The sequence below is a fragment of the Alligator sinensis genome, unplaced genomic scaffold (genome assembly GCF_000455745.1).
Source record: "Alligator sinensis unplaced genomic scaffold, ASM45574v1 scaffold928_1, whole genome shotgun sequence".
In the NCBI taxonomy this organism is placed as follows: Eukaryota; Metazoa; Chordata; order Crocodylia; family Alligatoridae; genus Alligator; species Alligator sinensis.
This window is the reverse complement of record NW_005842229.1, coordinates 507,728-520,580: the sequence shown is the minus strand read 5'-3', so window position 1 is coordinate 520,580 and position 12,853 is coordinate 507,728. Positions and strand designations below refer to the sequence as shown.

General features: G+C 41.1%; 1 protein-coding gene across 3 annotated transcripts in view; it reads left to right on the top strand.

The window, feature by feature from the left end:
• RANBP9 (RAN binding protein 9) overlaps window positions 1-12,853 on the top strand; it is a 75,480-nt gene that overhangs the window by 31,743 nt on the left and 30,884 nt on the right. For 2 of the 3 annotated variants that reach the window (XM_025208441.1, XM_006027248.3), the window contains exon 4: window positions 9,521-9,573. In XM_025208441.1, the coding sequence (XP_025064226.1) occupies window positions 9,521-9,573 (53 nt within the window). Of the gene's footprint in view, window positions 1-4,024; window positions 4,126-4,719; window positions 4,801-9,520; window positions 9,574-12,853 lie in introns of all 3 variants that reach the window. The other variant, XM_025208442.1, reaches the window with a different exon arrangement.

Genomic DNA, 12,853 nt, shown 5'->3' with positions numbered 1-12,853 from the left:
TCCTGCTGACCTATCTTGGAACCCCATGGTTCCACTGGAACAACATTTAAAACCATTAGTTTTACATAACTACTGTTACTTTGCTTGTCTGTTGCTACTTTAATTCCTTTTGTGGTCCTGTGCCTCTCCTAGCCAGATGTCTCTGAATGCTCCTTCCTTCACCTTCCTTCTTTCTACCCAGTAGAGTACACAGTTCACCAGCAGACTAGACTGTCTTTGTGCCTGAAGCAGGGTGTTTGTGCCTGAAAGCTTGCAAAGAACAATTTTTCCAACTATTTAGTTGGTCTAATAAAAGATATCACATCTACGCAAAGAACTTTTTCTGCCTATGTCCTTATATCAACACGGTACAACCAATAACCCTTCCTTCTCACAGCTTTCTTTTTGTATCAAGTTTTAATGCAAGTTTTGTAACGCTAGTTTTATAGATTGATTTAAATTACCTTAGTATCTATTAATGGCCATTCTTGCTGCTTTAGTTGCATAAAACTTTCATTGGCTTCTTCATTGTGGGGAGAAGGAATGCATCCCTCATATTAATAATTTTCTTTACCAGCTCCCACAATCACCGTTTAATCAATAATCAGAATGTGAGGTTAATTCTATCCTTTCATATGTGTGGTGATGTTGTACAATGGTGCCACAGGATTTGGGTTAACTATGCTATTCTCCTTGAGGGAACCCCACTCAGGTCCCAGGTCTCTTATAATTAGGATCAGTGTGTTGTTGAAGCCATGAAGTCCAGGAAGTACGTATGCAAGAAACAAGGTTTTTTGGTGATACCTTTTATAGATAGCTGTGAGATGTTAGACAAGGCACAAAGTGTCCTTCTTTAGATCTCTAACAGTCACTTTCTTAGGGCAAGATTCTGTGACTTGCTCCTTCCAGACAATACCTTTAGGCTACAGTCCGCGGCAATTATCTGTGGTAACTTAAGCAGGTCTGACTTCAGTTTAGTACTTATGGTTCCATTCTTTCAGGGACTATGTCACTTAAGCCCTATCTAGGCAGATCTCATCAAGTAAAAATACTCTTATAATTACAACTCGGGTATTTCAGAAAAATGTAACTTATAAGCAACTGATTGGTTGGCCATCTGTCTTCATGAGGCTTTTTAGGCCATAGTCTCATGCCTGCTTTTGTATTGTGGTTCTGTCGTCCACGTCGGGGCTATCATTTTAAATTGTTTTAGATCTCTTGTAATCCTAGACCTCTTGAGTCAGGCCTGACAAATTGTGTGCGCTTCCTTCCCAAGAAGCTGAAAAATCAAAGGACTTGTTACTTGTGTTTGTTTTAGTATTGGAGATTTGCATGAATTATTCACAGTGTTTTTAGTCACTGGAAGAGAGATTTCTTGTCCATTGAACCAAGAATACAATTGCTGTCAAGATGATAACACATAAATAAAATAGCCTCTGGATATCCCATGATAGTGTGAGGATGCACAACCCTTCAAGCAGAGCTAAAACTATATTTACTGAATTATTATAAGCAGAGTAAGGCCTCTTTAAGACCTTCAGAAAGAATGAAACAGAATTTAAAAGTGGTTAGTCATGCAAAAGTACGTAGAAAAAAACAAGTATAGTATGGATAGATTTTTCTCTTTTTACATAGTACTTCTGAAGTACAATAATTTGAGACTTTACCTGCACTGAGATTAGCAGCTGGTGTAGTTTCATTGATAGTGTCTTGTGTAGATGCGAATCATATTAAGGCAGCATTACCTTGTTTTAACCAGGCTTCACTGATGCATATCATGCTGCACTAAGAGAAAGTGTTAAAAAATGTTTTTAGATTGCTGTGAGATCATGGCTCTTTTTAATGGTGACTATATAATCAGTCCTTTGTGGTTGTGGTAGTTTTTGGTTGTGGTAGCGTCCTGAACTATACTTCATGTGCATGGTAAAGTGGGTGTAGAAGTGAGAAAAGAGATTGACTTTTATTAGTACATGTTTAGGATTGTGAATCCAGAAAAAGATGGCAAAGCCGGTAGGGAAATACATAGCGCCCGAGTGAGAGGGAAAGACAAATCGCCCAAGTGAGGGACTAACATTAGAGGGATGGGGGTGAGGAGGGAAATGCAACTAGGTTACAGAAAATACAGTTAGCCAACTAAGCCCGGGTGTGGGGGAAGGGGTGGGAGGGGTTCGCAACGCTGAGAGAGAAAGACAGTAGATGCACACAAACCCATTACAGTGGTCTGCAATGATGGAAGAAGTGATTTGGAGACAGTGTCTCAGTCCATATAGAGTCTTATCGCGGGGGTCCTCTTCAGGTGGAGTGGGGTCATCTGTTGCTGAAGAATTCTCTCGAAATGAAGTCCATCTGGTGCAGAGTGGGGTTCAGGCGGTCCCCTCTGGGTCCGGTCCGGTCCGGCCTGGCGGCGGTTCGTCTGGTGGGGTTGGAGTACTGGTGGTGGCCCGTGATGTGTTCCACGTAGATGTCACAGGACCAGTGGATGGTGTTAGACACCGTAACTACTCACCAAAACAAGGCAATCTTGTAAAATGCAAATGTGAGCTTTCCAGTGCATTGATGCAAGTTGTAGCCATTGCCTATTGTAGTTTGTTCAACTGGTATGTACTCATTACAAAGCCCAAGCTCTTGCTGCCTTTCTCACATATGCAGGAATCTTTCAGGGTGAACTGTTCTTCAGTTTCTCAAGTTTTATGATCTTTCTTCTATGATCCCAAACCAGCTTTTTCTTAAATATTGGACACATCTGCTTGTTCACTTTTTCTTTCTTGAGTACATTTATTTTACAAAACACAAGGGATGTCCAGTTCTTACTTTTGTTTGAAATTTCTTTGTTTTTACTGCCACGTTCCAGCTGTGGGACTGTGTGGTTTTAAATCTGATTTTTTGGCATGGGTTTTTTGGTACATTTTATGCAATACGACTGAATGGAAAATCTTTTGGAAAGTAGCCATTTTGTCATCCTAACACAGTCAGATGCACTGAATCTTTACTTACCGTTTAGGCATACGGTGACACTCAGAGCAAAAGCAAATGCATGAAAAGTCTGAAGTAGTTTTTCTATGTTACTGTGGCTTATTTTGTTGCTATCCTAACTTAAAATCCAAGGTGAGATGGTGCTGTATAAGTGGCAAATTGTACTACATTCTTTTATCTTTTGGAATGTATCTAACCCACTTTGTAAATAAGTATGTTTCACTGGAACGTTGGAGATGAGGAAGAGAACGTAGAGTTTCACTGGAAAAAGGGATTACTTGAAAACTCTGTAATAGGCTTTGGATGTGAAGAATTGGAATAAAACAGCCTACTTTGAAATTCAGGTTTTGTAAAGGATTGAAAAATATTAATTTAAAGAAAACAAAACAAAAGAAACCAGAAGCAGTCCAAGAGAATTGCATTCTTGGGTTTTAGGTCCCCATTTTTGGAATGTTCTTTTTTGAGAAGTTAAATTGTTCCTTTTTTATAAGGTCCATTCATATGAAATTATTTGACTGCTTAATATAGTCAAATACAGAATTGGCTATTGCTGGGTAGTCGGGACATATTTGCATATACTGGATGGTCTTTTTTTTATCTGTATTCTGCAGTTGGGTATACCTGCATACTTGCAGAGAGCTCTACTGGAGGAAAATTGCAGAATCTTAGAAAGCCTTCTGCCAGAGGGAACTCTGAAGTTCAAATTTAGTAGATCAAAATCTTTCTAGAAAAAATGTTATTAACACCAAAAAAACTGTTAAGTAACCTGATTTTTCCATTACCCCTAGAATTGTAGGTCTTGCATGTACTTTTCCTAGTAGGTAGAATATTACTTTGACCAATAAAAAATATCCTTTGCTACCTGCACCCATGGTATACTGTACACTATTTATTGGCTTCATACTCTATATTAGTTTTTTGATATATTTAAGTATTATGAGAAGGACCTTCACTTGAATAGTACTTGAACTCAATAGTACCTGAACTCAGTTGCCTTAGATCCCATACAGATATTTTGGTAACTTGGATTTTACCACTGTATGGTGTTAAGTTGCTTTCTTTAAATCTATAGCACATAGGTGAGGACAGGATCCAGATACCAGCTTGGTCATTTATTTTCATCATCACCAAAACAACTTGGATTTCAAGGCACGATGGAGCAACTCCCCCCAGGTATACCATCTTTTAAAATCACCTGTTGACACAGTAGAAAGAGTGAGCAAAACAACTTGACAGGGACTTTGATTCTTCAGATTGTAGCTTCTCCATGAAACGTTTGGCTTTTTTTTAAGTAAAACTTTTGTTGTTTGGTTAATTTTCCTTTTATAAATAAAGTGCAATTAAACAAAGTAAATGATGTTTTAAATCTCTAATGACAGCATCTAAATTAGTCATTGATGCCTAACAAGCTTTCCAGCTAACCAATAATTAGGTGCAGCATTTGAATTCATGGTGCTTTTAGAAATGAGAGAGAATCGGATTAGACCAATTACTGCTTGGTCTGAATTTTGAGAATTAATTGTATTACCTTCAACGCTGAAGTGAATATTCAACATGATGGTGCAAAATTTTGGTGAACAGTTTCAATTAGCTATAATTGCATATCTAAATACCTAAATTGTATTAAATGGTTATCCGTAATGCTTTTCCAATTTCTAATTGTGTACCTCCTGAAATTACTACAGCGCCCTTCTCCTTTTCACTTCTGATTCTTTCTTTTTTTTTTTAATTTCTTCTCCCTAATCTCTATTTTATTTCTACATCAAGGTAGAAACTCAAGCTCCAGTAAGAATGTGAATGCAGCTCTTTGAAAGAAAGGACTTCTTGAAAATGTGTAGCTGCTATCAGGTTGTTTCCTTTCCTTTGTTCTCACTGTAGTGACCTCTAGACTCTTGCGTGTGCTGTAGTGGAAAAAATACAGGGTCCTGTTAATGGCTACCCTTCTGGTAGACTGAGTTCCTTTTCTTCTTTTGGTAAACAGTTGAATCTTAGTTCTGTAGTATTCTGAAGAATTTACGTTCATTTTATTCTGCATGTAAAAATATAGAAATTGCTCCTAACATTTGAAATTGACAAGTTGTTCTTGTGCCACTTCATTATTAGCCTGAAAATAATGTGCTTAAAATACAAAAGGAATATAAATGCCTTTTAAATATTGTTAGAAATTATCCTCATTTGGATATTTACCTTCTTTATAGTTTAGTCTTCAGCCTTAAATGCCTTCTGCTTCCCCATGTACTGATTTGAAATGACTGTGAATAATTCATCATTAGCCTTACTTACTCGAATGCAACTTGACATCAGTTTGTACTCCATCTTGCTAGTGATTTTATATATCATGAACTGTGATTTGATTCCTGGGATTTAGATTAAGGTCATAGTTCAAGATATTGTCCCTGACGCACCTTTTTTCTTCTGTTTGTCCACATCAGTTAGTTTTCCTTTAGATGGGTTGGATGTGGCCGGGAGAGGCAAATAACTAACAGCAGCCCTTTTAATATTATATCATCTTGTGCAGCTCAGTCTATCTACTACCATCTTCAAGTCATTTTGATCTACAAACTGTGTTGGAGTGAGTCCTGTCACTTTCTGCTGTATTTACCTCCTTTTCCCTGTGATAAATATTATGCTTGATATGGCCTGAGTGGTGAGAAGTAACGGTCACTTGCTGTTCCTCTCTTGCATCCTGACTGTCTCCCAAGCTGAACCTATGTGTATATGTATCAGCTGTTCCAGTAAATAAAACAAGATCTGAAAGCAGCCTTGTCCAACCCTATTCAACTTGATGCTGGTCTGTTATTGCCTGTTTGCTGCCTAGTCCTTCTTCATTTTGTATTGGAACCCTTTAATTTTTCCTCTTGCTTTCTAAACAATAAACCTCCTGATATATGAACCTGAGAGACAAGTTTGGGATTTTACAGTATTATTCCTCCACCAAGGAAGTCCTTTGTATAAGAAAATAGCTTGGGTCAAAATTTGTTCTCTATCAGTTTTATAAACTGAAAAACGTTAAGGGACCGAAACTGTAGGTGCTGAAAAACAAATGGGAAAATAACATCTTAAGTGCATTTGTATGAGCTTTTTTGAATACAGTATGAGAACAGCCTATCAGCATAAGATGTTATTTACAGTAACTAAGGAAACTGGTGAGAGTCCAGAAGTGTTGATTCTTTTTGCCCCGCAGTCTAACAGAAACCCTAATCTGTAATCTGTATTTGATTTCACTCACTTTGAGCTAGAAATTGTAGTTAGCTTTCTTCCTTCAGATTCTTATAATAAAAATATACATTATTCTGAAATACTGTCTAATTTCACTGTAGTTTATATAGTTTAAAGTACCTTCTCGCTGCTAAAAGAACAAAAAGGAATTGCAAAAACATACATATTTTACAGGAATAATCCTTTTATTTGGGATTGGTGTCACTGTATTTAAGCTTCAGTAGTTGAAACTTAACTGTCCATAGCGGTGCTTAAATTGGGATACATCTCTTCACACTAGTATCAATAGATTTGTACTTAAAAGGGGGATATTGAATGAAAGGGGCAGAATAGACTTTATCATCTTCACAGGAATGAATATCTTTCTGTGACACTTAACAAATAGGTTGTCTGTCTTTGTTTGGTTGTACTTGGCCTCTACTGAGCATCGTGCAGTTTGACACGGTGTAATATTGCCCCTTATAAAATGCTGACAGTTAATTTTTACTAATTAGATAGAAAAATTGTTTTTGATGTAATTTGGCTGACTTGGAACTTTAGAAGCTTTTTTCTGGTTAACAAACTAAAAACTATCTAGATTATACTGATGAAAGAAATTGGTGTTTTTAAACTTGCTCATAGAAACTTTTTGTTCTGTTTTTTTAGATTCAGATATAACTTTTACTTTTGGAGTCCTTCGCATATCAGGATTACAGGATAGCTTTGTAATTCTTCCTTTTCCACATTGGCCAAAATAAAATTTAGCTTTTTCCACAGAAGCTTTTTGGGGTGGTTATGTTCACTTTATCTTGATCATTGCCTCAGAAACATAATTAGCAGTACAACAAAGACTAATTCCTTTGTTTGATGGCCTTCACTTCAGCTTCTTTGTATCTAGTATGCTGTGATCTGCCTGTTTAAAGTGCTGAGGTTCCATTATGGATTGTTAGCACTTTCAAGGGACTGCACGTGATGCATCAAGCATCACTGGAGAAGTGCTTTGCATGTAGCAACTGTATGAAGCAAGAGTGCAGCAGGTAGCTTGTTGGTAATGATTGGAGACATGGCAGGGAATTACTGACCTGCACAGTGAAGCATGTCATAACTGTGACAAGCTGGCTGCTTTTAAGGCCATATAAAAGACAGCTGATGTTAAAATAGCAACTAAACTTGTAGTTCAGAATTTAAGTTTGTTTGAAAATCATTTATACAGTGAAAATATTTAGAGTAGGGTCTTTGACTTGGATTAGGACTGTCCAGCTTCTGAGTGGTCAAGGGCTAGCCCTGAGCTTCCCAGCCACACTCATTATGGGTTGCATGCCCTATTGGCTGCCTGCAGTGCAGGCCAGGCCATGCGCTGCTTCACACTGTGCCAATCCTCACACCATGTGGTGGGTGCTTCCCCTGCTGTACTGTGCCAGCAGCCCCATGTGCCACAGTGGTCCCCCTGTGCTGTACAATCTCCCCAAATCCCCCCCAAGCCACCTGGCTGCAGGCTGTCTTGGCCACACCTGTAGGGGCAGAGCAGGAGACTTCACTGGCAGCGGCAGCTGGAGCAGTGAAAGAAAGAGTAGCCCCTGCACCAGGAATTGGGATGGAGGGCCACAAGTTAACCACTTGGAGGCCTCATGTGGCCTGTGGGCCACCAGTTGGACAGCCCTGACTTAGACTGTGTTGGTTTTTTTGTCTCATATTTGTTCATTTCTGCTGTTGCATGTTGGAAGCTTTTTATATATTAACTAATTTGAACTATTCTAAATAGTAGAATTTTCTAGTATTCTAAGTATTATCAAAACAAGTTACACACATGGCTTAAATTGGAGTTGCTAGGCTTAAGGAGGGAAATTTATAACACATTTATAGTTATTGATATAGAAAATACAAAATTCTAGCTTTTTGTTGGGTGGGTCTCGTATTTCTTTCATCTTGGGCCATCATCAATTTACCTTTTGTGTTGTTATAAGCAGGCTCAAGCTAATTTCACTGTGTTCTCATGCATTGTTTTAAAATGCTTCAATGTTTGGATTGAAAAAGCAGAGAAACAGTTCAATATAAAGCTTCCCAGTCTTTCTGTGCTTTCTGTATGAATCATAGAGACAGTCTTTTGAACTAAGGATTTATTAACATTTATTTTCATAGAAGTAAATTTTGGGTTATATTGGACCTGGCAATAACTCATAATACATGTTAAATTTAAAAACTTCAGCAGTCATCAGACAATATAGTATTTTCCCTTTTTGGTTGCTGCAGAGTGGTTTGAGTACTTTGATCATCTTATCAGTATATCTCGAAGGACTACCTTGCCACATCACATTAAACTAGTCCTTCACTATTAGAATGACAGTTTCATAAATGTCTCCCAAAAATATGCTCAGTTTCTGAAAATATGTGTAATCTGTAAGTATCTAACTTGGGAAGGAGCTGTGTTTTGGTAAAAAAGTGTTGGTAAGACAGTGAACTGAGTGGGTATTCATCTTTCTCTAGGCCACTGGTTCCCAAACAAGGGGTTATGACCCCAAATGCCACCTAATGACAGAGGTAATGAGCCTAATAGACATTAAACTGTTGCTTTCAGACTTGCACTGGAATTTGGGCTGTGAGCCTGAAAATGGGGTATTTCATGCAAAATAAATAAATAAATAAAGGTTAAAAACTGCTACTTCAGGTAGGCTGACAATAAGGAAATCTGGGACATTCATCTGGGACAGTACCCCTCTGCCCCCTTCAGGACTTTCTCTTCTCCTCCCCCCCCCCCACCCCCCCCCCAAAAAAAAAAAAAAAAAAAAGTCAGGGGCAAGGTGGTATGCTGAGCAGGTAGCAATGCCTGCTTGCCCAGCACTCTGACTGCCAGCCAGACTGTGCCCCATGCTCCTGTTTTCAGGATGCTCATTATAATTCTCAGAAGCCGGCCATGACCAGCCTCTGAAATCCAGGACTGTCCCGGCTAAATTGACACATATGGTCACACTCGCTTCTAAGCCTTTTCAGCAAAATCTCTCATTTTTACCTACCTCTGTTTTTTATAGCAAATGAGTAGCTGAACAAAATAAAGATTCTGTACTTGATATGATGGTTCTAGCCCTACTTTCTATAGATAACAAAATGTATTTGGTAATCATTTCCTTCTTCAGCCTCTCACCTTCCCGTGCAGCAAACATTTAACATGACATACTTATTTCACTAGGAGTTACTTTCCTGTTAGATAACTCTGCCACTATGCCTGTGTGTGTATCCTGTGTTAACTTCTCATCAGCTTAATTGGCAACAGATTCACCAATGCAGTGTTTCTTGGAAATGTCTTTCATATATTTTTGTTGTTGTTGATATGTTGTAAAAGAAGATAAGCTTATTTTGTTTTTTATTTTTACAGTTACATGGGAATTGGGCTTTCTGCTCAAGGTGTGAACATGAATAGGCTACCAGGTACGTCTAATATTTATTAGTATTGTGTTTGATTTATGAAACAATGCAACCAAACTTAATGGTTTTACAGTGTAATATCTGTTTCAGAGTAAATATCAAGATCTTTTAACCACCAACAATGTATTTAGCTCCCAGCACTAAACTATTAAGATACTTGTCCTGTTTATAACCATCTCAGTGCATCTTAGCCATAGGACAAATTGCAGTTTGATGAAACAAACTGTCATGTACAATGTGAAGCCCTAAAAGGATTTCTTGTGCAGAAGAGATGTTTTTGTAATAGTTATTAATAGAGATGCCTTCCTGTGAGCAAAACCTTGTCACTTTTTTAAGAGTAGGCAGGACATACTATTTTTGTTTCAACACTGAATTTCCTTTTCTCTCTTAATATTAAGAACATAAAGTGGCTGAAAAACGTGGCTACATTTTAAGCACCTCTGTAGTCCTAGGACATTTATGTATGTGCTCTGGGAGCTCACTCTAATTAGAGTGCCTGAGCATCATGTGTGTTAGCGTCCCCATGCTGAAAAATGGTGGTGGGGCACTTCAACTAAAGCTCGCCCACTGCCATTTTTCACTACAGGGATGCTAATGCACATGGTGCTGGAGTCCACTGCAGTGCTGTAATTACCATGTTCCATAGATTTCATAGACATTAGGGCTGGAAGGGACCTCGGAAGATCATCGAGTCCAGCCCCCTGCCCAAAGGGCAGGAAGTCAGCTGGGTTCATAGGATCCCAGCAAGATGAGCATCCAGTTTGCTCTTGAAGGTGTTCAATGTAGGTGCTTGAACCACCTCTGGAGGCAGGCTGTTCCAGACCTTGGGGGCTTGGACAGTAAAGAAATTCTTCCTCATGTCCAGCCTGAAACAGTCTTGTAGTAGTTTATGACCATTCAACCTAGTCGTCATCCCTTGGGGCGCTCTGGTGAACAAACGTTCCCCCAGATACTGGTGGTCACCCCTGATAAACTTATAGGTGGCCATCAGATCACCCCTGAGCCTGCGCTTTTCCAGGCTAAAGAGCCTCAGAGCTCTCAGCTGGTCATCGTAGGGTCTGCTTCCCTGACCTCTGATCATGCGCGTGGCTCTTCTCTGGACTCTCTCAAGCTTCTCCACATCCTTTTTGAATTGTGGAGCCCAAAACTGGACGCAGTACTCCAGCTGCGGCCTCACTAAGGCCGAGTACAAGGGGAGAATGACGTCCCGGGATTTGCCTGAGAAGCATCTATGGGTGCAACCCAGTGTTTTGGTCACTTTACTAGCCGCCGCATCGCATTGCAGGCTCATGTTCATCTTGTGGTCAATGATGACCCCCAAGTCATCTGTAAAGTGGATTTCATAGACATTAGGGCTGGAAGGGACCTTGGAAGATCATCGAGTCCAGCCCCCCGCCCAAAGGGCAGGAAGTCAGCTGGGGTCATAGGATCCCAGCAAGATAAGCATCCAGTTTCATCTTGAAGGTGTTCAATGAAGGCGCTTGAACCACCTCCGGTGGCAGGCTGTTCCAGACCTTGGGGGCTCGGACAGTAAAGAAGTTCTTCCTTATGTCCAGCCTGAAACGGTCTTGAAGTAGTTTGTGACCATTCGACCTCGTCATCCCTTGGGGCGCTCTGGTGAACAAACGTTCCCCCAGATGCTGGTGGTCACCCCTGATAAACTTGTAGGTGGCCATCAGATCACCCCTGAGCCTGCGCTTTTTCAGGCTAAAGAGCCCCAGGGCTCTCAGCCTGTCATCGTAGGGTCTGCTTCCCTGACCTCTGATCATGCGCGTGGCTCTTCTCTGGACTCTCTCAAGCTTCTCCACATCCTTTTTGAATTGTGGAGCCCAAAACTGGACACAGTACTCCAGCTGCGGCCTCACTAAGGCCGAGTACAGGGGGAGAATGACGTCCCGGGATTTGCTTGAGAAGCATCTATGGATGCAAGCCAGCGTTTTGGTCGCTTTACTAGCCGCCGCATCGCATTGCAGGCTCATGTTCATCTTGTGGTCAATGATGACCCCCAAGTCTCTTTCTTCCATAGTGCTAGCCAACATAGCACTGCCGAGCCTATAAGGATGCTGCGGGTTTTTTTTCCCAAGGTGGAGAACCTTGCATTTATCGGCGTTGAACACCATCAGATTCTCGTCCGCCCACTTGCTGAGCCTGTCCAGGTCAGCCTGGATAACCTGCCTGTCTTCTGGTGTGGATGCTTTGCCCCAAAGTTTGGTGTCATCGGCGAACTTGGCCAGTTCTGATCGCTTCTGACTCCAGTGTCCACATCATTAATGAAGATGTTGAACAGTATGGGTCCAAGGACAGAGCCTTGGGGGACCCCACTGGTCACAGGACACCACGATGAGTGACTTCCATCGATTACTACCCTCTGGGTCCGACCCCGGAGCCAATTTTCCAGCCAGTGGATCGTGGAGGACCCAAGGCGACAATTGGCCAGTTTCTCCAAGAGGCGATCATGGGACACCAGATCGAAGGCTTTTTTGAAGTCAAGATATATGACATCAATCTCTTCTCCCTTGTCCAGGTGATAGGTCACCTGGTCGTAGAAGGAAATGAGATTGGTCAAGCAAGACCTACCCGCAACAAACCCGTGCTGGCTATCCCTTAAGATGTTGGCGTCGGCCAGTCCATTAAGGATGGCCTCTTTAATAAACTTTTCTAAGATCTTCCCCGGGATAGAAGTCAGGCTGATGGGCCTATAGTTAGCCGGATCCACTTTCCTCCCTTTCTTGAAGATAGGCACCACATTGGCCTTCTTCCAGTCTTCGGGCACTACACCAGAGCGCCAAGAGTTTTCAAAGATCCGCACTAGAGGCTGGGCTATGATGCTCGCCATCTCCTTGAGTACCCTGGGGTGAAGATTGTCAGGGCCGGCTGACTTGAAGGTATCCGGCTTCTCAAGATGTTCCTTCATGAAGTCAGCATCAATGGAGGGCAGGGGATCACCCTCACACATCCTTTTTGAATTGTGGAGCCCAAAACTGGACGCAGTACTCCAGCTGCGGCCTCACTAAGGCCGAGTACAAGGGGAGAATGACGTCCCGGGATTTGCCTGAGAAGCATCTATGGATGCAAGCCAGCGTTTTGGTCACTTTACTAGCCACAGCATCGCACTGCAGGCTCATGTTCATCTTGTGGTCAATGATGACCCCCAAGTCTCTTTCTTCCTTAGTGCTAGCCAACATAGCACTGCCGAGCCTATAACTCACCCGGATTTCCCTGTCCCGTAGCGGAAGTGGGCGTCCCGTGGGGCTGGTGAAAGACCGACACAAAGTACCTATTT